Source organism: Bos indicus x Bos taurus, chromosome 7, assembly GCF_003369695.1.
Source record: "Bos indicus x Bos taurus breed Angus x Brahman F1 hybrid chromosome 7, Bos_hybrid_MaternalHap_v2.0, whole genome shotgun sequence".
In the NCBI taxonomy this organism is placed as follows: domain Eukaryota; kingdom Metazoa; phylum Chordata; class Mammalia; order Artiodactyla; family Bovidae; genus Bos; species Bos indicus x Bos taurus.
The window spans coordinates 90,863,724-90,888,599 of NC_040082.1; the positions used below are offsets into that span (position 1 = coordinate 90,863,724).

At 51.2% G+C, this 24,876-nt stretch overlaps 2 protein-coding genes across 3 annotated transcripts; one reads left to right on the forward strand and one right to left on the reverse strand.

Moving 5' to 3' along the window:
- Positions 1-25: 25 nt before the first annotated feature.
- Positions 26-11,950, forward strand: FSD1 (fibronectin type III and SPRY domain containing 1). Its single transcript, XM_027547278.1, has 13 exons — positions 26-182; positions 1,133-1,228; positions 1,372-1,503; positions 2,421-2,522; positions 3,369-3,391; positions 3,594-3,715; positions 4,263-4,472; positions 8,436-8,534; positions 9,329-9,488; positions 9,841-9,920; positions 11,093-11,344; positions 11,456-11,544; positions 11,651-11,950. The coding sequence occupies exons 1-13, from the start codon at positions 168-170 to the stop codon at positions 11,759-11,761; spliced, it is 1,491 nt and encodes a 496-aa protein (XP_027403079.1). The 5' UTR covers positions 26-167; the 3' UTR covers positions 11,762-11,950.
- A 552-nt stretch (positions 11,951-12,502) lies between these two features.
- Positions 12,503-23,958, reverse strand: STAP2 (signal transducing adaptor family member 2). Of its 2 annotated transcripts, XM_027547282.1 has the most exons (13): positions 23,757-23,958; positions 20,929-21,000; positions 20,681-20,803; positions 16,578-16,634; positions 15,986-16,086; positions 15,404-15,538; positions 15,016-15,085; positions 14,823-14,925; positions 14,615-14,689; positions 13,229-13,384; positions 13,050-13,142; positions 12,894-12,968; positions 12,503-12,661 (listed from the first exon to the last, which is right to left on the reverse strand). In XM_027547282.1, the coding sequence occupies exons 1-13, from the start codon at positions 23,856-23,858 to the stop codon at positions 12,600-12,602; spliced, it is 1,224 nt and encodes a 407-aa protein (XP_027403083.1). In that variant the 5' UTR covers positions 23,859-23,958; the 3' UTR covers positions 12,503-12,599. The 2 variants fall into 2 exon arrangements, with proteins under 2 accessions (XP_027403083.1, XP_027403084.1); XM_027547283.1 differs by lacking the exon at positions 14,615-14,689.
- Between the last annotated feature and the right edge of the window lie 918 nt (positions 23,959-24,876).

Sequence of the window (24,876 nt, forward strand, 5' to 3'; positions counted from 1 at the left end):
GCGCGCCTGCGCGCTGCGGCCAGTGATGGAGCGCTGACTGGGGGCACGGCGGCGGCGGCGGCGAGGGCTCGGCGGGCCATTGGCTACCGGCAGCAGCAAAGGCAGCTTGGGGACTAGAAGAGCGAGTGGGGCCCGCGGGTCGGGCCGGGCTGACCTGGGCTGCAGCCATGGAGGACCAGAAAGTAAGACCCGGGCGGGGCAGGGCGCGGTCCGAAGCGGGGGTGGACGAGAGGAGGGGGACCAGGTAATGCCGCAGCGTCCTCCCAGCTTCCCCGACCCCAGCTGCTCTGCGGCCGAAGCCCCACCCTCGCCGCAACCACGCCCGGATCTAGCCCCCCTTCTGGACGCCGCAGCCCCCCACCCTAGCCACGACCCACATCATCTTGGCCTGAGTTCAGGCGCATCCCCTTCATGGCCCCCACGCCTCCCCAGTATCGGGGACCCAGCCTTGACTCTATCACCCACGCCTTCCATCGGGACTGCGGACCAGGTGTCCCGACCCTGGCCACGCCCCGCCGCGGTGGGCGCCCCGCCAGCTCAGCACAGGTGACCCCCACCAATCTCGTGCCCCCAGGAAAAGGACCCGTGGGAGGCCTGGGTTTGGGCTGCAGGCCCTAGAAGCACCCACCCACGCCGGCCTCCTCTCCCGGCATCCCCTCCCCCAGACCTCCTTACCTTTCTCCACTTACCTGATTCCCTAGCGTCTCCCGTTTTCCAGATGAACCCATGTTCTGCGGGTATCCCTTTCCTCTGGGGTCTCTTTCCCGGAGCTAGCTCCTTACCCCGATGATGCCCCCACCCCCCTCAGGATATAGTTACCTGGTTGAAGGCTTTGCACTCAGGCAGACCTGGCTGGGGCTCAGGGTCTGTGCTTCCTGAAAAGTTCTCTCAGAGCCTCAGTTTCCTCCCCTTTGAAATGGGTGGGCTCAATGTGCCCGATGCCTGCTGCTCCTGAGGGCTGTAGGGCCAGAGCTCCACCCAGGGCCTGCTCTTGTCTGGTGCCCAAGCTTTTTGGCACAGTGGCTCCCACATCCCTTCCCTGGATCCCTGGAGGACAGAAAGGGGGAGCTTCAAGTCAAGGAGCCCTGGCCAGGCTGAGAGACTTAGTTTGTGCATGCTTCTCTGGGGGCAGGAGGCTCTGAGGAAGATCATCACAACGCTGGCTGTGAAAAATGAAGAGATCCAGAGTTTCATTTACTCCCTCAAGCAGATGCTGCTGAACGTGGAGGTGAGGAAGTCACTCCTATCCCCAAGGTGGGGGGAAGGGCAGCTATAAAGGTAACCTGCCCTTGGGGACCCTGGGCCTTGCTGCCCATCTGAGCAGCAGCTTGGCCAGTCCTGGCAGCTCTGACCCCACCTTGTCTCTCCAAGGCAAACTCGGCCAAGGTGCAGGAGGACCTGGAAGCCGAGTTCCAGTCCCTCTTCTCCCTCCTGGAGGAGCTGAAGGAGGGCATGCTCATGAAGATAAAGCAGGACCGTGCCAGCCGCACCTATGAGCTGCAGGTGTGTGTGATTTGGGGCCGGGGCTGGGGGTGTTCTCCCAGACCCCCTCCCAGATGCCATCCCCTGCACACTCCCCAGAGCCCGACCGGCCTCAACATCTTCCTCCGAACCTGCTCCTCCTCTCTTGCCCCTTCCCAGAGGGGCCGCCAGTGTCCCTGGTGTCCTGAGCCAGACCATCCAGTGGTGTCAGCTCTTCCCAGCCCCCTCCCTGCCCATGACCTATCCATCCCTCACGCACCTGCTCTCCCTCTTAATCCCTTCTCCCCTGCATTGCTGCAGCCCCATCCCTACATCTGCTGTTCCTCCCCACCTGTCTTCATCTCGCACTTCCAATTTTTCAGCCCTTCCCACTGGTCCCTCAGATCTGAGGGCATCACTTCTTGCCAAACACTGGCTATGGCTCCTCTGGGGTCTCAGATTCCAAGCTGGGGTCACTAGGGCAACACCAGCACTTCTTGGGCCACCCCTTAACACCCTGGATGCCCATCCACAAGGAATGTGGAGCTCTAGGCTCAGATGTGACCTAGGCATGTCTGTTTCTTTTTAAAAATTATTCACTTATTTTATTTATATGGTTATTCTGGGTCTTTGTTGCAGCATGTGGAATCTTTAGTTACAGCACGTGGAATCTAGGTCCCTGACCAGGGATCGAACCAGTCGCCTTGCATTGGGAGCATGGAGTCTTAGCCACTGTACCACCAGGGAAGTCCCTGGACATGTCCTTTTCTAAGGAAGGGATCCCCAAATGGTTCTGATGTCCTGCCCGCAGAGAGGCCCAAACTCCCTCTAGCCTCCCTTTCCTACCTGGAGTTGGAGAAGGACATGGTACCCCAGATCCCCAAGGCGATGAGGAGCCCTGGGAGGCTCTGATGCCGTGGAGTAAGATGTCTCTTCTCTTGGTGGCATGGCTCCTGCAGAACCAGCTGGCTGCCTGCACGCGAGCCTTGGAGAGCTCCGAAGAGCTTCTAGAGACAGCCAACCAGACCCTGCTGGCCACTGACAGCAAGGACTTTCCCCAGGTGGGCGCCTCGGGAGCCAGAGTGGCCACCCAGATACGTTTGCATTTCAGATCAACCACGAGTAATGTTTTACTCTGATTATGGCCCATGCAGGATTTAGTCTGAGTACATCCTAAACACCATTGGTAGGACATATGCTAAAATAATAATTCTTTGTGGTAGATCTAAAACTCACAGGAAGCCCAGCTTGGTGCTCTGTGATGACCTAGATGGGTGGGATGGGAAGGAGGTAGGAGAGGAGTCCAAGAGGAAGCATGTATATATGTATCCATACAGCTGATTCACTTTGTTGTACAGCAGAAACTAATGTAACATTGTAAAGAAATTATACTCCAATTAAAAAAAAAAGAATGAATAAAATTTTTAGTATATCTCATGCAAATGTTTAGTGTAAGTATTTCCCAAATGTTGCCTGGGACATATTTACACTAAAATACTTATTTATTATTTGAAATTCAAATTTAACAAGGAATTAATTTTTTAGTAATATATGTCACGTCCAATATTTAGTGTAAGTATATCTGAAATATTGGATGGGGTCTACTTATATAAAAAGTATATATTTATTTATTGTTCATCTGCAATGCAAATTTAACTTTGTAGCCTATATTTTCATTTGCTAAATCAGTCAACTGTATGTACTGGGCACTAGGCGGGAGGTGGGGATAGGGGTGGGAGCCTGTCTTTGCCTCCCATCCCATCAGGGTCTGGCTAAGGCTTTCTGCCCCCATGCTGGGGCACTTTGACACATGGACACCCGACTGGGCCTCAGTCTTCTTGTCTGTGTAGTGGGTTTCTGATTCAGCCAACACAATTCTTTGGCTTTCGTTCTGTCCCTCTTTCTAGGCTGCCAAGCAAATCAAAGATGGGTAAGACGCTGGGACCTGGCTCCCACCCCATTGCCTCACCCCCATTGTGAAGGTGGGAACACCCAGGTGAGGGTCCCTTGGCCCAGAGCACCCGACCGCAACAAGGGGGAGGGGGCCCCCTACACACACCTCGGGGGACTAGGCCTGGGCGTCCACCTCCTTCCCTGCAGTGTGCAGGCTGCCTCCACCTCCTTCCCTGCAGTGTGACAATGGCCCCCGCCTTCCGGCTGTCACTGAAAGCCAAGGTCAGCGACAACATGAGTCATCTCATGGTGGACTTTGCACAGGAGCGGAGGATGTTGCAGGCACTCACATTCCTGCCTGGTGAGAGGGCAACTCACTGTATGATAGGGGGAAAAAATCCCAAAGTCTAGGAGAGAGCCCGGAGACAAGGCATGACAATCAGAATAAGGCTGACAACCATTTGTGAAAACTGCAGAAGGTCCCGCCCTGACTTGGAGCCCTGAGGATTCCCACCCCCCAGTGGGTGGAGCCACAGGGAAGCCCCACCCTGTGGTAGAGTCCTAAAGAATCCCCACCCACTAGGGGTGGAGTCCCATGGAGACCACACCCCAATTGGTAGCATTCTGGAAACTTACTACCTCTAAATGGTGGGATTTTCAGAGAAGCCCAAGTATTCGTTGGTTGAACCCTTAGAAAGCTCTTCTGTGCCTCACACCCTTTGGTGAAACCCTGAGGAGGCTCCACCCCCAGGCTACGGAACCCAGAGAAGCCCCGCCCCTAACCTGTTATCGGGAGGACGCCCAGACCCCAAGAAGGTCTAGTGGGTGGGCAGGGTTACATCCAGGCACGCCCCTTCAGGCTTCCCTGCCCCGCACCCTGACACCCCTGTCTCCTCTGTCCTGGGCAGTGCCTAGCGCCCCTGTGATTGACCTGACCGAGTCCCTAGTGGCCGATAATTGTGTAACCTTGGTATGGCGCATGCCAGACGAGGACAACAAGATTGACCACTTCGTGCTGGAATATCGGCGGACCAACTTTGAGGGCCCACCCCGCCTCAAGGAGGACCAGCCCTGGATGGTCATCGAGGGGATCCGGCAAACGGAATACACCCTGACCGGTAAGGGCAGCTCAGCTTTCCCCATCAGTCCACCTGGGGCTCGTGGACCATACTCAAGGCTCTGCTGGGCTGATGGAGAGTAACATATAATAAGGAAAACGATGCCGGGGACAGCCCTGCACCATGTACTGAGGGCTTACTATGTGCTAAGCATTTTACCCAGAAGCGACTTAGCAGCAGCAGCAGCAGAAGCAATGAGTGTGTTATTGTCAGCTTTTTACAGATGAGGGAACTGAGTGAAGCACCTGGAAAGGGTGTGCTCCATCCCTGTCTTATCTCTATGACCCATCATTCATTCATTCATTTTGACTTATTTCCTGCAGGATACCAAGCACTGTCCTTACAGTAGTAAATAAAGTGCCTGAGAATCCCTCCTCTCATAGAACTGGTGTTCAGGGAACCGTCCTCCCAGGCTCTGAGGATTTCCTTGGAAGTTATACGAAAGCAGAAAGACTGGGGGAATCCATCCAGCTGATAGGAGAGGGTCTGAAGGAGGGTAAAATCAGGGGTCCCTAATGAGTTAAGAAACCATCCTGAGCCTGGGGAAGCCCTGAAGGGAGAATCTCCCTGACAAGATAACTATCACCAGGGCTCTTGGGCTATAATCAGCCTGCTCCCTATCTGTAATTAGCATACAAGCTTAATAATAAGCCTGCTAATTGCAGGAAAGAAAAGCCAGCAGCCGAGAAGAGGGCCTGAAAAGCTCTCAGCTTATCCTTTGCATGGAAATCAAAATAAACACACCCCATTTTCCCCCCGGTCTTTTTTAAAAAATTATTGTGGCAAAATACACATAAGGTAAAATCCACCATGGTCACTATTAAGTATGCAGATCAGCTATTCAGTAATTCAGTGCTACGATCACCCCACCATCCATCTCCAGAACTTCTTAGCTTGCAAAACTGAAACTGTCCCCATTCGTTTTTGTTACTGTTGTTGTTTGTTTTGTTTTTAAATTTTGGCCTTACCACATGGCTTGCAGGATCCTAGTTCCCTGACCAAGGATTGAAGCCGTGCCCTTGGCAGTGAAAGCACAGAGTCCTAAGCACTGGACCACCAGGAAATTCCCCTGTCCCCATTAGACACTAACTTCCATTCCTCTCTGCCTGGTCCCTGGCACCCACCATTCTAATTCCCGTCCCTGGGAATGTTGCTACTCTAAGTTCCTCATATAGATGGAATCATACAGGACGCCTGGCTTATGTCACTGAGCATCGTGTCCTCAAGGCTCGCCATGTTGTAGCAGGTGTTAGTTTCCTTTCTTTTTAAGGCTGAATAATATTTCATCGTGTACACACACACACACACACACACACACACACGCACACAGGGCTTCCTAGGTGACGCCAGTAGTAAAGAATCCACCTGCCAATGCAGAAGACTTAAGAGACGTGGGTTCAATCCCTGGGTCGGGAAGATCACCTGGAGAAGGAAATGGCAACTCACTCCAGTATTCTTGCTTGAGAAATCCTATGGACAGAGGAGCCTGGTGGGCTTCAGTCCATGGGGTCACAAAGAGTTGGACAGACTGAGCACATATTATATATCATATGTATACACAATGAAATATATATATATATATATATATATATACATTGTATATATTCAGCTTTCTCCAGTAGTGGCAGCTTCCATAACTAGAGTTCGATACCAGAACCAGGAAGCTGACACGAGTATAGTCTGCAGGGTTGATTTACTTTCCATCAGTTTTACCAGTTTAGCACGCACTGATTTGCATGTACATGTGTAATCCTGTATGCAATTTTATCCCCTATGTAAATTTGTGTAACTACACCACAATCAAAGTGTAGAGCTTCTCCATCACAGGCTTCCGGATGCATCCACTTTACCCCTCTGGCCTTTTCCAAAATCCATAGTGAGCGAATTCCTCAGGGCAGGAAGTTGAATCCCTCACAAGACCTGTGATACTGAAGATGATCACTCACCTATGTAAACAACCCATGTGGTTATTTGCAATCCACCTACTATCTTGTTGACTGTTTGGAAGACAGGAGGGTTTTGGTTAAGTTCTTATAACTTATATTCCTTGGGCCATCTCATCTTTATGTGAACCCTGCTCAGTGTGGGGAAAATGATTGTTAGGTTGCAGACTAGGAAATAGACACCCACTGTGAAAAGTCGGATATGTTCACGATTCAGAATCCAAGCCTTCTGGGTGGTAGTCTTAGCTTCCCTGGGGGCTCAGAGAGTAAAGAATCTGCCTGCGATTTAGGAGACCTGGGTTCGATCCCTGGGTCGGGAAGATCCCCTGGATAAGGAAATAGCAACCCACTCCAGTATTTTCACCTGGGAAATCCAATGGACAGAGGAGCCTGGCAGGCTACACAGTTCATGGGGTCACAGAGTCAGACACGATAGAGCGACTAACACTTTCTACTTAGCGCTGGGGCAGTAGGTGGCGCTGCTGAGCAAACTACAGAACTCAGGAGGGGATTCAAGAAAGGGTGAGGTAGTCTGGGTGGGCACCTGGAGAAAGTAACAGCCAAGCCGAGGCCCAAAAGAGAAGCTGGGGAGACCGAGTTCCAGGCCAAGGAACCGCCTGATCAAGGGCTCATAGGACAGAACACTGAGCCTTTGTGTCTGGAACTAGTTAACTTTGCAAAGCGAACATCTCTAGGGAAAGGGGAGAAGAGGAATAGGGACTTTATCCTGAGGGCAAGGGGACCTATGAGAGGTTTCAGAACATGGATTTCTGAGTGCTGTTTGGAATGCCCAGAGAAGGCATCCGCAGGGAACACCCGGGGCAACTGGACACGTGGTCTGAGCTAGAGGTTGAGCTGTTTGTACCCTGTGGGTAGGCAGATAGTGTCTTAAGGGTAAACAGGGTCTTAGACTGAGTCACCCAAACATTTGGCAGTACAGAGGAGCCTGCAAAGAAGACCAAGAGGGAGCAGTCAGAGGGGGCAGTCAGTAGAGGGCAATGCCATGACTGCCAAGGAAAAATTCCATGAAGGAAGGAGTGGTCAGCCAGGAGAACCTACTAGATGAGGACTGACAAGCCCAGAAGAGAGAGAGGGAATGAAGCCACTGAGAGAGGTCTGGACATATCTCCAAAGAGGTTTTGCACGAGGGGAAGACAGTTCAATAGTTGCTTTCATTTTTTTAAGATTAGAAGAAATTAATAATAACTTTTTAAAAGGATACTATTAGGGAAAATCTTTAAGGCACTGGTCATGGCTAGATGCAGGAGTTCCAGCATATGACTCACTCAGCTCAGTTCTAGACACTGTTGGCTCTGAGAAAGCAGACATTCTCAAGTAGGGTTGCCAACATGGTGGCAAATTTTCCCAGGAGTGGCTTCCTCCTAGTTGGCTGCTGCTGCTTCTAAGTAAGTCACTTCAGTCGTGTCCGACTCTGTGCGAGCCCGTAGATGGCCGCCCACCAGGCTCTCGTCTGGGATTCTCCAGGCAAGAACACTGGAGTGGGGTGCCATTTCCCTCTCCAATGCATGAAAGTGAAAAGTGAAAGTGAAGTCGCTCAGTCATGGCCGACTCTTCGCGACCCCATGGACTGTAGCCTACCAGGCTCCTCCGTCCATGGGATTTTCCAGGCAAGAGTACTGGAGTGGAGTGCCATCGCCTTCTCTGCCTAGTTGGCTAGTTCAGAGGAAAGAGGGACTCCACTCACTCTAATATCAGCCAGAGTCCCAGGGTAGATTCTGATTGACCTGTTTGGGTCATGTGCCTATTCCTGGACCAATTGCTGTGACTGAGCCTTAAAGCATCCTTAAAGCAGACTGATTGGCCAGTCTGGAATAGAGGTGGAGCCAAGTGATCCATAGCCCCACAGGTGAATGAAGACACGGATGATTTCTCAGGGTTACCATGTGGTCTACAAGATGCTCCTTAGAATGAGAGGTGGTGGGATGACTGTGGGACACAAAGGCCTCTAATCTATCACTCAAAGAGTACACAATGGTAAGCCCTCTCTGTTGCCTTGCAGGTCTCAAGTTTGACATGAAATACATGAATTTCCGTGTGAAGGCCTGTAATAAGGCAGTTTCAGGCGAGTTCTCCGAGCCAGTGACCCTGGAGACACCAGGTGACTGACTCCCATACCTCCCCTCGCTGTGACTCCATAACCACTCACTCCCAGGGCTCCAGGGACTGGTGTCTAATGAGAATCTTCTAATCAGGGTTCTGTGGCCCTTTTTGCCCTGGTTGCCAGGAAGCTCAGTGCTCAATCCATAGTAGATTCCTTAGCCTGAGTGTCTGCTATAAATTTGGTATTGTTCTTTGCATTTGCAGTTGATCGCATCATACCTGGATGGTTTTTACACACACACACTCCCCCTCTCTCTCTCTCTCTAACTCACTCTTCAAAAAAAAAAAAAAAAAGCTAAGTGCTCTATAGAATTGGAAATAGGGTATCAGTACTGAAGATAGATTTCTTAGCCCCCCACAGTGATACCTTTGCATGTTCGGGTAGGAAGTCCTTTCTGCACTCTAGCTTAGCTCTGTCATGCTATAGCACAGCTCCCTTTCTGGGATTAATCCCCAGTGAAAGCACAGGCCAGCACAGTGGTTTGAAATGGCTTCAGACCTGGGAGACCTTTAGGCAACTAGCCCTTGGCCTTCACTCCTCTGGCTACATGTTCTGCCCTCTCCACCCTTCCCTGTCCCGTCTTTTGGTGCCTTTCTGCCTGTTGTCTCTATATCTCTCCATCTCTGAACCTTTGTGCATTTGTCTCTTTTTCTCTCTCTTGGTCTTAGTCTCTGTTTCTTTGTTTCTTTCTGTTCTCTGTCCCTGTCATGGTCTGCCTTAGTCACTGTCTGTCTCTCTCTGTGTCTCTGGGTTTTCCCATCTCTGTGACTCCTGTGTCTGCCTGGCCCCAGCGTTCATGTTCCGCCTGGATGCGTCCACATCCCACCAGAACCTGCGGGTGGATGATCTCTCCGTGGAGTGGGACGCCATGGGCGGGAAGGTGCAGGATATCAAAGCTCGCGAGAAAGATGGCAAGGGGCGGACGGCGTCTCCCGTCAACTCCCCAGCCAGGTAGCCCGCCCTCTCCCCTCCCTGAGTCTCTGGTGGAGGAGATCAAGCTGGACATGGACATACAGAATCCAGTATGGTCAAGGCTGGGGTAGGGGGAGGGACATGGAGTGGGGGGAGCCCAAAGAGTGAATAAGGGAGAGGAATCTTTGAAGTGGGTTTTGATGGTCAAATAGGATTTTTCCAGATGAGGAAGGGCACAGGTATGTTCCAACATGAGAGACCCTGTGTATGAAAAGAACCACACACAGTCCAGGAAAGATGAAACGTTCATGGTGACTGGGGTGGACCAGGGAAGCCCTCCTATGGGAGAGGTGAGGTCTGATTGAGACTTCCCCCTCCCTGTCACCCACAGAGGTACTCCATCTCCCAAGAGGATGCCCTCAGGTCGTGGGGGACGGGATCGCTTCACAGCTGAGTCCTACACGGTGCTGGGTAAGGAGGAGGGAAGACAGGACTAGAAAGAAGTCTGGGCAGGGGCCTGATAGGGGTTGGTGGGAGGGAATTCCTTTGGCTGGGGAAACAAGCAGGTGTCAAAAAGCTTCTATGGGAACAGTACCAGTGATGTGTTATTGTGACGTTGGGGGAATGGGAAGATTTGGGGCTGAGGGATCATTGGGGGAAAGTCAGAACTTATGGATGCTCTAGACTGGGGAGGGCTGAGCAGTAGCTTGAGGGGGAATTTCCTGAAGTCTGTGGAGTAGATGAGACCCAGGGAGTAGCTGAGACTCGGGGAGTAGCTAGAAAGAATAGTTGCCTGTGGCTAGCCAGGTTTGTGGAGGAGCTGAAGCAAGACATGGGCTCAGGGAAGTGGCTTAAGGTGAGTGGAGGAGCCAGAGAGTAGCTGAGTCTGAAAAGTGGAGAGAATGACTAGGGTGAGAGATGTGGTTGGCACCACAGGACTGATTGGATCCTGTGGAGGAGAAGCTGGAGTCTGAGGAGGAACAGGAGTTCCTGGAAATCACCACTGTCCTGAAAAAAACCTCGAGAAAGGGGTCAGGATCTATGCAGAAGCCAGTGTGGTCTGTAATACCTGGGAGGCGATGAGGGTCGGAGATGAAGTTAGGGAGTTGCTGGTTTCTTTTTTAATTTTTTTTGGCTGTGCTGGGTCTCAGTTGCGGCACTCAGGATCTTTAGTTGTGGCATGCAAACTCTTAGTTGTAGCATGTGGAATCTAGTTCCCTGACCAGATTCCAGGGTGGAACCCAGATCCCTGCATTGGGAGAGCGGAGTCTTAACCACTGGACCACCAGGGAAGTCCTGGGAGTAGCTGGTTTCCTGGGCTGAATGAGGAGCTGAGATATGGTCTGGTGGGGCAGAAGTGGGTGGAGAAGCTGCAGCGCAGGAATAGCTAGATGGGAAAATCACTGAAGTCACAAGAATCTGGATCCAGGATCCTGGGAGGGTGTAGATTAACTGATATCTCGCTGAGACTTGGTGACTTATCTGGGCTTGGTCAGATATCTAGTATCTTAGTATCTAGGGAGGCATGGGATAGCTGGGGACCGGGCAGTGTCTGGAGGAAAGAGCTGGGGTCTGGCTGCCCGTTTTGAAAGGGCACCCAGGAGCCAATTCTACCCAGTCTCCCTGCCTGCCCCATCCCCCAGGGGACACGCTGATTGACGGCGGGGAACATTACTGGGAGGTGCGCTACGAGCCAGACAGCAAGGCGTTTGGCGTGGGGGTGGCCTACCGTAGCCTGGGCCGCTTCGAGCAGCTGGGCAAGACGGCTGCGTCCTGGTGCCTGCACGTCAACAACTGGCTGCAGGTCAGCTTCACTGCCAAACACGCCAACAAGGCCAAGATGCTGGACGCCCCCGTGCCTGACTGCCTGGGCGTGCACTGCGACTTCCATCAAGGTGATCCCCTCCGAGCCCTGGCTGGCCTCTGGCCACCCTTCTCCACTGTTCTACTATCTCTGCCCAAACCTCTCTCACCGGTCCCTTTGTCGCTCTGGCCCTCCACTCTAGGCCTCCTGTCCTTCTACAATGGCCGTACCAAACAGCTGCTGCACACCTTCAAGGCCAAGTTCACACAGCCGCTGCTCCCAGCTTTCACGGTGAGGCCTTGTCAGGGGCCCAGGGAAGGAAGATCAGGGTGGCGCGAGGGTTGGCTTTCCTGCTGAGCCTGTCTGTCCCCTTCTCCCTGCCCTAACTGTCCCTCAGGTGTGGTGTGGCAGCTTCCATGTGACGACTGGCCTGCAGGTCCCCAGCTCCGTGCGTTGCCTGCAGAAGCGGGGCAGTGCCACTAGCAGCTCCAACACCAGCCTCACCTAGGCCCCTGGACTGCCCATCAGCGGGCAGATTTCGGGGGCCGCCTCCAGGCCTCGACTGTTTGAGCTGGGCACCCTCCTCTCACTTGCTGCTTGGAGCCTTAACTCCTGATGGGGGGTCACTGATGGAGAGTGGGCACCCAGGTCAGGCCCTCCTCCTCACCTCACCTCCTAATAAAGGTCAAACACTGGCCAGGCGGTGCTGCTGGTTTTTTGGGGCTGGGTGGCACTGGCTGTGCCTGGTCCTCTCCAGACCTCAGCTTTCTCAGCCATAAAATGGGAAATTTCTTGGGAATTCCCTGGCAGTCCAATGGTTAGGACTCTGTGCTTTCACTGCAGAGGCCTGGATTCAATCCCTGGTCGGGTAACTAAGATCTCACAAGCTTGTTGTTTAGTCCCTGTCAGGTCGGACTCTTTGAGACCTGATGGACTGTAGCCCGCCAGGCTCCTCTGTCCGTAGGATTTCCCAGGCAAGAATACTGGAGTGGGTTGCCATTTCCTCCTTCAGGGGAGCATCCTGACACAGGGATTGAACCCGTGTCTCCTGCGTTGCAGGCGTATTCTTTACCACTGAGCCACTAGGGAAGCCCCCTACAAGCCATGAGGCATAGTCATAAAAAAGGTGGGAGCTTTTCTTACAGGGTGAGGAGGCAGGTTTTGCTGAACTGAGGACCACTGGAACCAGCTGTGGGCAGTCATCTAACAGACCCCGCACCACCCACCCAGCCAAGCCAAACACAGCTCCTGGGGTTGCTTGAGCTTTAATTCTGGGAGGAGGGATCCGCCTGACTGGTGTGTGGTGCTTGGAGATGGACCCGCTGGTCTGCCATGCGCTCAGCTGCCTACTCCAGTGCCCGCCTCTTCTGCAGTTTCTCTTCCAGTTCTGCTGTCACATCTGCCAGCCCTGAGAATGAGGGTAAGGGTACCTGAGGCTCCAGTGGCACCAGAGACCCCCAATCTAGGCTTTCCCTGCTTATATCCACCCAGGATCACTGCAGCGTAAGATGAAAATGTGTTCAGTGGCCATGAGGAACTTCAAGATGGACACAGCAGAGCATTAAACCAAGCACAGAGTGCTCCAGAGTGTGACCACCTGGGTTCCCCACTTGAAAAGCCCTCTTACATTGACCCCTTACCTGTGGTGGGCGAGAAAGCCTGTGCTGAGCTGGCTGCCAGCTTCTTGGCTGGGCCACTGTTGAGGCCTTTGGGCTCTGCAGGAACAGACAGATGAAGGCTGAGGCGCACCCTCAGCTGGACAGGGGAGGGGCTTGGAGGAGGGACCCCTCCCATACCTGACTTGGGCACAGTAGGTGGCTTTGGAAGCTTTGCCTGTAGCTTGACCAACCGCCTGGGCTTTGGAACAACTAGTTGACTGGGGGAAGGCACTGCGTGGACAAAGATGTAGTATGTCACATCCAGTCACCAGCTTGCTACCTCTTGCCAGCTCTAGCCACCCCGGTCCCCTACCCACCATCCTCGTTCATGTAGCTGGCAGCTGGGGTGTCTCCAATGGGGATGACATAGTTGTTATCCTGGTCCGGTAGTGGAGGCAGCTTGTCCAGACTGGGTGCAGGCGTGATGGATGTGGGAGGCAGCTGCTTAGGGCCACCCTTGGGGGGTGCAGGACCTGGTGGGAAACTGTGGTCACTGTCGGGGCCCATGTGGAACAGAGACACCAGTGGGGATGTGTGTGTGCACACCTGGATACAGGCCTATGTGTCCATGCATGTGTGTCTGGGCATGGGCCTGTTTATGTCTGTGGATGTGTGTCCCTAGGTAGCAATGCATGGACACTGGGTGAATTTCATAAGTTGAAAGTAAGTAAAGGGTTTCCCTGGTAGCTCAGGCTGTAAAGAATCCACCTGCAATGTGGGAGACCTGGGTTCAATCCCTGGGTTGGGAAGATCCCTGGAAGAAGGCATGGCAACCCACTCCAGTATTCTTGCCTGGAGAATCCCCATGGACAGAGGAGCCTGGTGGGCTACAGTCCATGGGGTCAGAGTCAAACATGACTGAGCGACTAAGCAAAGGGTTTATACTCTTGTGCATGCATGACACCTCATGGATGCTAAGGTACGTGCTACAGCATTTGTCTGTATTAGTGTATACACACATGTATCTGTAAAGGTCTGAATTTGTGCTCACGAGTGGATATGTCTGCAATTTGTGTGTACACACATGATTGTGACTTGAAGTATATATATGTGTGCTATATGGGACTGGAACTGTATGACACCCATGTTTATGCATGGGTGGAGCCACTGTCTACATAGGAACTTCTCATTATGCAGGTGGACACACACAGGTTTATGTTCATGAGTGGCATGTGTGTGTGTATGTACATTTGTGTACATTGTACATACATTTGTGTATGTGTCATGCATGCAGGGTCCTCAGCATCTGCCCAGCCCAGGGAAGACCATACTGCTCATCCCACAGACCTTTCCACTTTTCCAATCTCTTCCTTTTGCTCCATAATCTGGACCACCTCCCAGCCTGATTTCCCATCTCTTCCTAATGAAATCCTTTGAGAACTTTAGGAAACACCCACTCTTCCAAGAAGACTTCCCCCCGACTCTGCCCATCCTCCTCTTCTCCCCAACTCTAGGTTGCGCCCCCACCCCCGCACTCCCCCACCCCTCGCCTTCCAGCTTCAGGTTCAACCCCTCAGGATTGCGAGTGTGTGCGCCCAGCCCTGTCCATTCCCTCCATAACCTGGAAGCACGTAGAGGACAGGGTCTGGGTACTTTCTGGGTCCCTGCAACTCTAGGTACAAGACTGGGCACAGGTGGAGCCATGAGAGTCCTAGGTCCTTTCCCACTCTGCCCCAGCGGCGTCCGCGGGGAGGGGGCATCACCTGGGCCGGAGGTGGAGGGGGCCGAGGGCGCCACCCACACACTCTCGCCATTCTCTTTATCCGCCTCCACGAAGCCTGGAACAGAGAGGGCGGCCTGGAGGAGGCACGGCAGCTGGGGGCTGACCCAAGGGTGTCCGGGTTGGGGAGGCGGCGGGAGAGGCGTGGACTGAGCCCTCCCTCCAACCTAGTTCCCTGAGGTTCTACCAACCTATCACTTTATCATAGTCTTCATCCAGCAGGAAGGGCACCAGCGCCTTATTAGAGTACGACACGAAATAGTTGACCACTGCTTCGAGCGAGGTGCAAGAGAACTAGGGTCAGAGAGGGGATGCTATCAGGGCCGGCGTGGAAGGGGTGCAGCCCACGCCGTTGCGCTTCCCCGGACCCGGCCCAATGCTCACCGGCTCCTCCACGTCGATTACGTATTTGGCGCCCTCGCGCTTCACCTTGTAGTGCCTGACCATCGGCGTCCTGACAGGATAGGGGGCGAGTGCATGACCTGGCTGAGGACAAGGAAGGGCCCGTCCCTCGCCCGGGCCCCGCCCCCAAGAAGGGCCTAACCCTAACCACCCCACATCCTGGCGTGGCTCTCGGCGTGGGACTAGGCCCTCAAAAGACTCCACCTTCAAGAAAGACCCTGCTCCTGGCAGTGTCCTCCGGGAGAACCAAGCCCTGAGGGATTCCACTAGGAGGGCCCTCCCAGGCCCCATCCACAATGTGACACCGCCCCGCTACCCGACCACGCCCCTGTACCCGACGCCCCGCCCACCCGGAGCCGCGCATGCGCACCCATTGAGCGTCTGAAGCGTTGTGACTGACACGCCGTCCGTGCCGTCCCCGCTCGGCCGCAGCAGTAGGTTCCCGCACTCAGGGTAGCGCTCCAGGAGCAGTTGCGCCTCCAGTCGGCTCACTTTCAGGAAGCACCTGGGGCGAGCAGCGTCACTCACAGGTGCAGGCCCCGCCCCCAGAGACACAGCCACGCCCTCCAAACGTAACCCCGCCCCTGGGCACCCAGCCAAGCTCACCTAGCCGTCACCTGGTCCCTGGAGACCCTGCCTAACCACCCCCCCTCCCCCCCACAGACCCAGACTCTGCCTCTGCAAGCCCATGCCTGCCCTCCGGGAACGGAGGCCAACACTCAGAGCCCCACACCCGCCACCCCGGCATCTAAACCCGCCCCTGAAGACCCAGACCCGCGGTCAGGAACCCAGAACCGCCCCAAACACCCAGTCGGGCTCCCAACTGTGGGGACCCAATCCCCACCCCTGCCCGGATGTACCCAAGACCCAACGCCAGGAGACCCCATTCACTGCCCTCTGCGGCCCCATGTTCTCCAGCCCGCCACCATCCTGCAGACCCACGGGCGCTTACGACGGCATCTCGAGCACACGGCGGGCCTCCTCTTTGGCCAGGGCCTCGGACATCATGTACAGGTGTCCTGGCAGCAGCGTCAGGTTGGACGGGACGCGGAGCTGAACGGGGATTGGGGCGATCAGGAAATGGGCGCCTGTGACCGTGTCACAGGGGGCACACTGAGGCAAAGGTGCGGATGTAGCCAGGATGGAACCCAGGTCTGGACGGGGCTCCCGAGCCGCCTGACACCTCAGGGGCAGAGAGGTCTTAAAGAGGACTTCCGTGAGGGGGACGGACAGAGCAAATGCTAGCATGGAGGATCTCAAACTCAACAGCCTGTAGGGCCAGACGGGGAGCAATTGAGTAACATAGAAATCGGGGCTGTTTTCTAACACTCCTGGTTTTTAAACGACAGCAGCTGACTTTTAAATTTATAGCACTTTGTTGGCAAAACAAAACGCAGATAGTTTACACCTGGTTCAGAGGCTGCCAGTTTGAGACTAAGGAGGAGGTTGAGAGGTTTGTTTGGGGAACGGACATTTTAAAAAGGATTTCTGAACAGGCCAAGTGGGGAAGGAGAGAGAGAAGGGCCGGGGTTAACCACTCTTACCTCCACTACTGTCAAGATGAAGCCTTTCCACATCTCCCGAGACTCCAGGCTCTCTACCTGGGGAGCAAAAGAAAAAGTATGCCTGGCTGATGAGCCTTGGTCTACCCATCTGTGAAATGGGAGTAAGGAATAAGCATCCCTGTGTCTGAGGGTTGTTTAATGAAAATTAAATGTTAGAACAGGTTAATTTAGAATGATGTCTGAATATAAGTCCTTAGTAATATGGGGGTACTATTCTTTAATGTTATTACATCAACTATTTTTAATATAATTAATTTATTTTTGGCTGTGCTGGGTTTTCATTGCTGCACGCAGGCTTTCTCTAGTTGCAGTTTGCAGGCTTCTTGTTGCAGTGGCTTCTCTTGTCACAGATCATGGGCTCTAGGACAAATGGGCTTCAGTAGTTGTGGCACTTGGGCTCAGTAGTTGTGGCGCATACCGTTGCTCCACAGCAGGTGGAATCTTCCTGGACCATGTCACCTGCATTGGCAGGTGGATTCTGAGCCACTGGACCACCAGGGCAGTTCACATCCACATTTCAAAAAAAAAAAACACACATAGATCATACCTCTCCTATGTGTGAAACCCTCCCTTGATTTCTACCTCCCTCAGGGTTAAAACCCAGGCCCTCCTTGTGGCCCACAGGTCTTACACAACCTGTCCCATCCCCTCCCTGCCCTCATGCCCTCCAGCTTTCCTCCTTTCTTACTCTGCTCCAGCCACAGTGGCTTTCTCACTGTTCCTCCAACATGCCAGGCATAGTTCAGCCTCAGAGCCTTTGCACATGCTGTTTGTACTGCTGAAGTTGTTTCTCAGATCTCTACACTGCTGGCTTCCTCACCTCCTTCAGGTCTTCAATAAGAAGACCTATAGATTTAAGGGCCTAGATCTGATAGATAGAGTGCCTGATGAATTATGGAATGAGGTTCGTGACACTGTACAGGAGACTGGGATCAAGACCATTCCCATAGAAAAGAAATGCAAAAAAGCAAAATGGCTGTCTGGGGAGGCCTTACAAATAGCTGTGAAAAGAAGAGAAGTGAAAAGCAAAGGAGAAAAGGAAAGATATAAACATCTGAATGCAGAGTTCCAAAGAATAGCAAGAAGAGATAAGAAAGCCTTCTTCAGCAATCAATGCAAAGAAATAAAGGAAAACAACAGAATGGGAAAGACTAGGGATCTCCAAGAAAATCAGAGATACCAAAGGAACATTTCATGCAAAGATGAGCTTGATAAAGGACAGAAATGGTATGGACCTAACAGAAGCAGAAGATATTAAGAAGAGATGGCAAGAATACACAGAAGAACTGTACAAAAAAGATCTTCATGACCCAGATAATCACGATGGTGTGATCACTGACCTAGAGCCAGACATCTTGGAATGTGAAGTCAAGTGGGCCTTAGAAAGCATCACTATGAACAAAGCTAGTGGAGGTGATGGAATTCCAGTTGAGCTATTCCAAATCGTGAAAGATGATGCTGTGAAAGTGCTGCACTCAATATGCCAGCAAATTTGGAAAACTCAGCAGTGGCCACAGGACTGGAAAAGGTCAGTTTTCATTCCAATCCCAAAGAAAGGCAATGCCAAAGAATGCTCAAACTACCGCACAATTGCACTCATCTCACATGCTAGTAAAGTAATGCTCAAAATTCTCCAAGCCAGACTTCAGCAATACGTGAACCGTGAACTTCCTGATGTTCAAGCTGGTTTTAGAAAAGGCAGAGGAACCAGAGATCAAATTGCCAACATCCGCTGGATCATAGAAAAAGCAAGAGAGTTCCAGAAAAACATCTATTTCTGCTTTATTGACTATGCCAAAGCCTTTGACTGTGTGGATCACAATCAACTGTGGAAAATTCTGAAAGAGATGGGAATACCAGACCACCTGATCTGCCTCTTGAGAAATCCGTATGCAGGTCAGGAAGCAACAGTTAGAACTGGACATGGAACAACAGACTGGTTCCAAATAGGAAAAGGAGTTCGTCAAGGCTGTATATTGTCACCCTGCTTATTTAACTTATATGCAGAGTACATCATGAGAAACGCTGGACTGGAAGAAACACAAGCTGGAATCAAGATTGCCGGGAGAAATATCAATAACCTCAGATATGCAGATGATACCACCCTTATGGCAGAAAGTGAAGAGGAACTAAAAAGCCTCTTGATGAAAGTGAAAGTGGAGAGTGAAAAAGTTGGCTTAAGGCTCAACATTCAGAAAACGAAGATCATGGCATCCGGTCCCACCACTTCATGGGAAATAGATGGGGAAACAGTGGAAACAGTGTCAGACTTTATTTTTCTGGGCTCCAAAATCACTACAGATGGTGACTGCAGCCATGAAATTAAAAGACGCTTACTCCTTGGAAGGAAAGTTATGACCAACCTAGATAGCATATTCAAAAGCAGAGACATTACTTTGCCAACAAAGGTCCGTCTAGTCAAGGCTATGGTTTTTCCAGCGGTCATGTATGGATGTGAGAGTTGGAATGTGAAGAAAGCTGAGCACGAAACAATTGATGCTTTTGAACTGTGGTGTTGGAGAAGACTCTTGAGAGTCCCTTGGACTGCAAGAAGATCCAACCAGGCCATCCTAAAGGAGGTCAGCCCTGGATGTTCATTGGAAGGACTGATGCTAAAGCTGAAACTCCAGTACTTTGGCCACCTCATGCGAAGAGTTGACTCATTGGAAAAGACTCTGATGCTGGGAGGGATTGGGGGCAGGAGGAGAAGGGGACGACAGAGGATGAGATGGCTGGATGGCATCACTGACTCGATGGACATGAGTTTGGGTAAACTCTGGGAGTTGGTGATGGACAGGGAGGCCTGACGTGCTGCGATTCATGGGGTTGCAAAGAGTCAGACACGACTGACAGACTGAACTGAACTGAATAGTTAGCGATGTTGAACATCTTTTCACGTGTCTCTTGGCCATTTGTATGTCTTTGGAGAGATGTCTATTTAGATATTCCATTTTTTGTTTGAGTTGATTGTTTTTTTGATATTGAGCTGTATGTATATTTGGGAGATCAATCCTATGTTGGTCATATTGTTTGCAAATATTTTCTCCCATTCTATAGGTGTCTTTTGGTTTTTTAATGGTTTCTTTTGCTGTGAAAAACCTTTTAAGTTTAATTAGGTCCCATTTGTTTATTTTTGTTTTTATTTCCTTCACTCTAGGAGCTGGATCCAAAAAGATACTGCTGCAATTTATGTCAAAGAGTGTTCTATGTTTTCCTCTAGGAGTTTTATAGTACATAGTCTTAGATTTAGGTGTTTAATCCATTTTTAGTTTATTTTTGTGTATGGTGTTAGCATATTAAAAAGCAGAGACATCACTATGCTGACAAAAGTCCATATAATCAAAGCTATGATTTTTCCAGTAATCATGTACAGATGTGAGAGTTGGACCATAAAGAAGGCTGAGAGCTGAAAAATTGATGCTTTTGAATTATGGTGCTGGAGAAGACTTTTGAGAGTCCCTTGGACTGCAAGGAGATCAAACCAGTCAATCCTGAAGGAAACCAGCCCTGAATATTCACTGAAAGGGCTGATGCTGAAGCTGAAGCTCCAAAACTTTGGCCACCTGATGTGAAGAACTGACTCACTGGAAAAGACCCTGATGCTGGGAAAGACTGACAGCAGGAGAAGGGGATGACAGAGGACGAGATGGTTGGATGTCATCACTGATTCTATGGACATGAGTTTGAGCAAGCTCTGGGAGTTGGACAGGGAGGCCTGGCGTGCTGCAGTCCATGCGGTTCACAATGAGTCGGACACAAATTAGTTCTTAGCACAGGAATTTTAAATTGTGTTAGTCACTGCTGTGACTAAGAAGAGTGTCTGGAACACAATAGGTGCTCAATAATGTTAGCTGAAGATTGAATGATGGCAGTTGCGGTCCTTGTGGATCAGATTGTGTTCTGGGGATTTTACACATATTATCTCATTTTTCACTTGTAGAAACTGAGGCCCAGAGAGGTTAATGATTTGCCTAGTGATACAAACCCAGTGATAAATTCTGTGTGACTTTGTGTTGGTATGTGTTAATGGTGGGTGTGACATGGAGGAAGGGTCTCCCACCAGCCACCCTTAAGAGACTTACCTTGAACTTGATCTCCTGGTTCCGAAGGACCAAGCAGAAGTGGGTGCTAGGGTCATGGGAGTTTCCCCAGGGAGCCTCATCTGTGAGCTTCACAAAGCCTCCTAGATCTAGCTTTTCCACATGCTGGGAGCACAGAAGACAGAGTTTGAGTGCCTCATCCCCCCCAGCTAGGACATCCTGTCCACACCCTCTGTTAGGTCCTAGGGTCAAGGGCAGGCCAATTCTTGAGGCTTCATTTCCATCCTTACCTTAGTGTCCCGATTGCTATTGTAGAAATACAGAGTCAGGCCCTGAAGGCCTGCCCAGAACTTCTTGTAATCCTGTGGACCAGAGGTGGAGAAAGAGAGGGAGGTGAGGTGGCAGAGCTGGGCACCTCCATCCTTCTCTATCTCAGGACCTTTGCACCTTCTGGCCTCTTTGCCAAAACATGCTTCTCCCAGATCTTTACATGGTTTCCTTCATCACCTACAGCCACCAGGGCAGCCCACAGAGAAAGCAGAGGCACTAAAATCTTTCAGAGAAGAGAAATTAGCACCCTCAGGTAGAGACAGACCCTGGGCCAAGAGATTGCAGAGGAGAGAGGACTTCAAATTGCTAAATTGGGGAAGACTTCCTGAAAGAGGAAGTAAATTAATGAGTCCGTAAGGGCTTCCCTCAGAGAAGGCAATGGCACCCCACTCCAGTACTCTTGCCTGGAAAATCCCATGGACGGAGGAGCCTGGTAGGCTGTAGTCCATGGGGTTGCTAGGAGTCAGACACGACTGAGCGACTTCACTTTCACTTTTTACTTTCATGCATTGGAGAAGGAAATGGCAACCCACTCCAGTGTTCTTGCCTGGAGAATCCCAGGGACAGCAGAGCCTGGTGGGCTGCCATCTATGGGGTCGCACAGAGTTGGACACGACTGAAGCGACTTAGCAGCAGCAGCAGAAAGGGCTTCCCCGGTGGCTCAGATGGTTAAGAATCTGCCTACAATGCAGGAGACCAATGGGGGCTCAATCCCTGGGTTGGGAAGATCCCCTGGAGAAGGGAATGGCTACCCATTCTAGTATTTGGACAGAGAAGCCTGGTGGGCTACAGTCCATGGAGTCGCAAATAGTTGGACATGACTGAGTGACTAACACTTTCACAATGAGGATAGCTCTTATATTGACAGTGATCATCTATCCATCGAGCCACCTATTGATTCAGCCATCCATCCATTCTTTTATCCACTTATGTCCTCACCCATCCACCTGTGTACAGGCATGCTTCATTTTATTGCACTTCACAGATATTGTGGGGTTTTGTTTTTAAACAAATTAAACATCTGTGGCTATTCTGAGTCAAAGAAGTATCTACTGGTGTCATTTTTCCAAAAGCATTATTTTTAAATTAAGTTATGTACATTGTCTTTTTAGGATACAGTGCTATTTCACATGCCCTGGAGCCCATGGTCTGCCAAAAGAGAAGCCACTACAATGAGAAGTCCATGCACCGCAACTACAGAGTAGCCTCCCCTGACTTTAACTAGAGAAAGCCCTCGAACAGCGACAAAGACCCAGCACAGCCAAAAATAAATAATTAATTAAAAAGAAAGCAGATGATTATGAGCTGATTTTTAAAAAGATATAGTGCTATTACATACAACAGGATACAGACTAGTGTCAACATAACTTTTATAAAGCACTGGGAAATGAAAAAAAATTCATATGGCTCACTTTATCGCAATATTTGCTTTATTGTGGTGATCCAGCACCAAACCTGCAGTGTCTCCCAAGTATATTTGTGCTTATGCATCCTTTCACCTGTCGGTTCTGGAGATGGACATGGCACCCCACTCCAGTACTCTTGCCTGGAAAATCCCAGGGATGGAGGAGCCTGGTGGGCTGCCGTCTATGGGGTCGCACAGAGTTAGACACGACTTAACGACTTCACTTTCACTTTTAACTTTCATGCGTTGGAGAAGGAAATGGCAACCCACTCCAGTATTCTTGCCTGGAGAATCCCAGGGACAGAGGAGCCTTGTGGGCTGCCATCTATGGGGTCGCACAGAGTCAGACACTATTGAAGTGACTTAGCAGCAGCAGCAGCAGCACCTGTCTGTCCACCCATTCACCCATCTGTCCATCTATAGATACATCCTAGATACACACATACATTTAACTATCATTTACTGAAGAACTACTGTGTGCCAGGCACTGGGAAGAAAGCAGTAAGTGGACAAACTCATCTGCTTTGTCATACACCAGCTATGTGTCACCCCCTGAATGCTGTTTAAGCTCTTCGTGCCTCTACTATAAAATAGTAGATAATTATGGTACCTGCCTAGGACTTCCCTGAAAGTCCAGTGGTTAAGACTCTTGACTTCCACTGCAGGGGGGGTGGATTTGATCCCTGGTTGGGGAACCAAGATCCCCCACATGCTTTGAGGTGTGTTCACAGATAAATAAACCTCTTTCTTAACCCCTGAGATCTCCTGCCTCTGGTGCTTTCTAGGCTGGGGAGGATTTGAATGCATGAAGGTAGAAGGAAAGGAGGAAACTTCCAGGGCAAAGGCAGGGAAAAGGGTGCTTGGTTTGGGTTCTAGTGGCGGATGAGGGTGGGCCTTAGCGGAATGGAGGAGTTGAGCTTTATTCTGAGAAGGACACACACACACTCATTGGGCCCCTGACTGGCAACAGCCCCCAGTACCTCTCACTGTCCCCACCTGCAATCTGTATGGACCTTGACCCCTGTGGCTAAGGTTCACAGAGTTAGTTCAGGGCTGGGGGAGGAGGGATGGGGGGTAGGGAGTGGTGTCAGAAGACACCCCCCTCCCCGCCCCCACCGCCATTTCCTTGAGAAAGTCCCTATTCCTGTTTATATCTGAGATTCAGAAAGAGACCAGTCCAAGCGGGGAGAGACAGAAAGAGAAAGAGCTTAGATCAGAGACAGACAGACAGACAGACAGAACCTTTCCCAGCCCCCAGTCTATGCCTTGCCCCAACCAGCACCCACCTCATCCTCCTCAGCAGGCTGGGGAGGTCTAGGTTCAGAGAGGTGCCGCACCTGCCCAGGGGCCACCCAGCAGTGCCAGCTCCCCAGCCTGTCTTACCCGATCTCGGGGTCCCTTCTTCTCCAGGAAGCTCTCATAGTAGTGCAGGGGCAGGGCGCTCTTGGGCTTGGGGACCCGGGGCGGGCTCAGGGCCAAGGCCATGACGGGCCAGGGTCCTTGGCCCGGCCTGGCCTCTCCCTCCAGCGGGTGCTCCAGCTGAGCCAGGAAGCTGAGAAACAGGTTCCAGGGGAATTTCCTCTCTCTGTCAGCTCCAGAGCTCCCTCCCCTGCCAGCCCTGGGCGGGGGCTGGGCCGGGCAGGTCCAGAGACTCTAGGGAAATCCCGGTCTCTCTGACCCTGCAAGGAGTCAGGGAGTCAGGGAGGCCTGGTTGGAGTCAGGGAACAGAGGAGGGGGCTGCTGGTGTGGTGTAGGGGGCATCAACAGGGGCACTTGCCTAAGCAAAGACCTGGAAGGGAGAGAAAGGAATCTGGTGCCAGAGCTGTGAGGGAATGAGACTAGACAGTGACACAATGTCCAGGAGGCCTGTTAGGCTGCCTGGACATTAGAAAAATCTGGATGTATTTACCCAAAAATCTTGCAGAGATTTTGACAGGAATAGCACTAAATCTGTGTATCAGTTGGGGGAGATTAGGCTTTTTTTTTTTAATTTTAGGCAGTGCCACAAGTGGGATCTTAGGTCCCTGACCAGGTATGGAACCCACACCCCTCTGCATTAGAATGTGTAGTCTTAACCAACTGACAGCCAGGGAAGTTCCAAAACTTGATAACTTTTGCATACTGTGTTGAGTCTTCCAACCCATAGAAATGGTCCTTCCCTTTTTCCCTTCCTTCCTCCCTCCCTCCTTCCCTTGTTTCTTATTGAAGTATAATAATATTATGTTAGTTTCAGATTCTTTTCATTTATTTAAATCTTCGATTTCTTTCATCAGTGTTGTATAGTATTCAGTATCCAAGTCCTGTATCTGTTTGGTTAGATTTACATCTAAGCATTTCTTTTTTTCTTTCTATTTCAAAACATTATAAGTAATATTGTATTTTCAATTCCAGTTTTCATACACTCATTATTAGCATACAAACATGCCATTGATTTTTGTGTGTTGATCTCTTATCCTATAACCTTTCTGAATTAACTCACTCCTTAGTTCTAGGGGCATGTTTG

Bases quoted from the DNA above. Each gene is read 5' to 3' on its own strand.
- FSD1 (XM_027547278.1), top strand. The intron at 3,392-3,593 runs GTAAGACGCTGG...CCTTCCCTGCAG, and splicing joins GCCAAGCAAATCAAAGATGG to TGTGACAATGGCCCCCGCCT. The intron at 4,473-8,435 runs GTAAGGGCAGCT...GTTGCCTTGCAG, and splicing joins AACGGAATACACCCTGACCG to GTCTCAAGTTTGACATGAAA.
- STAP2 (XM_027547282.1), bottom strand. From the start codon at position 23,858: ATGGCCTTGGCCCTGAGCCCGCCCCGGGTCCCCAAGCCCAAGAGCGCC. The intron at 16,635-20,680 runs GTAAGTCTCTTA...TTTGCTCCCCAG, and splicing joins ACCAGGAGATCAAGTTCAAG to GTAGAGAGCCTGGAGTCTCG. The intron at 14,690-14,822 runs GTTGGTAGAACC...TCTCTGTTCCAG, and splicing joins AGACTATGATAAAGTGATAG to GCTTCGTGGAGGCGGATAAA.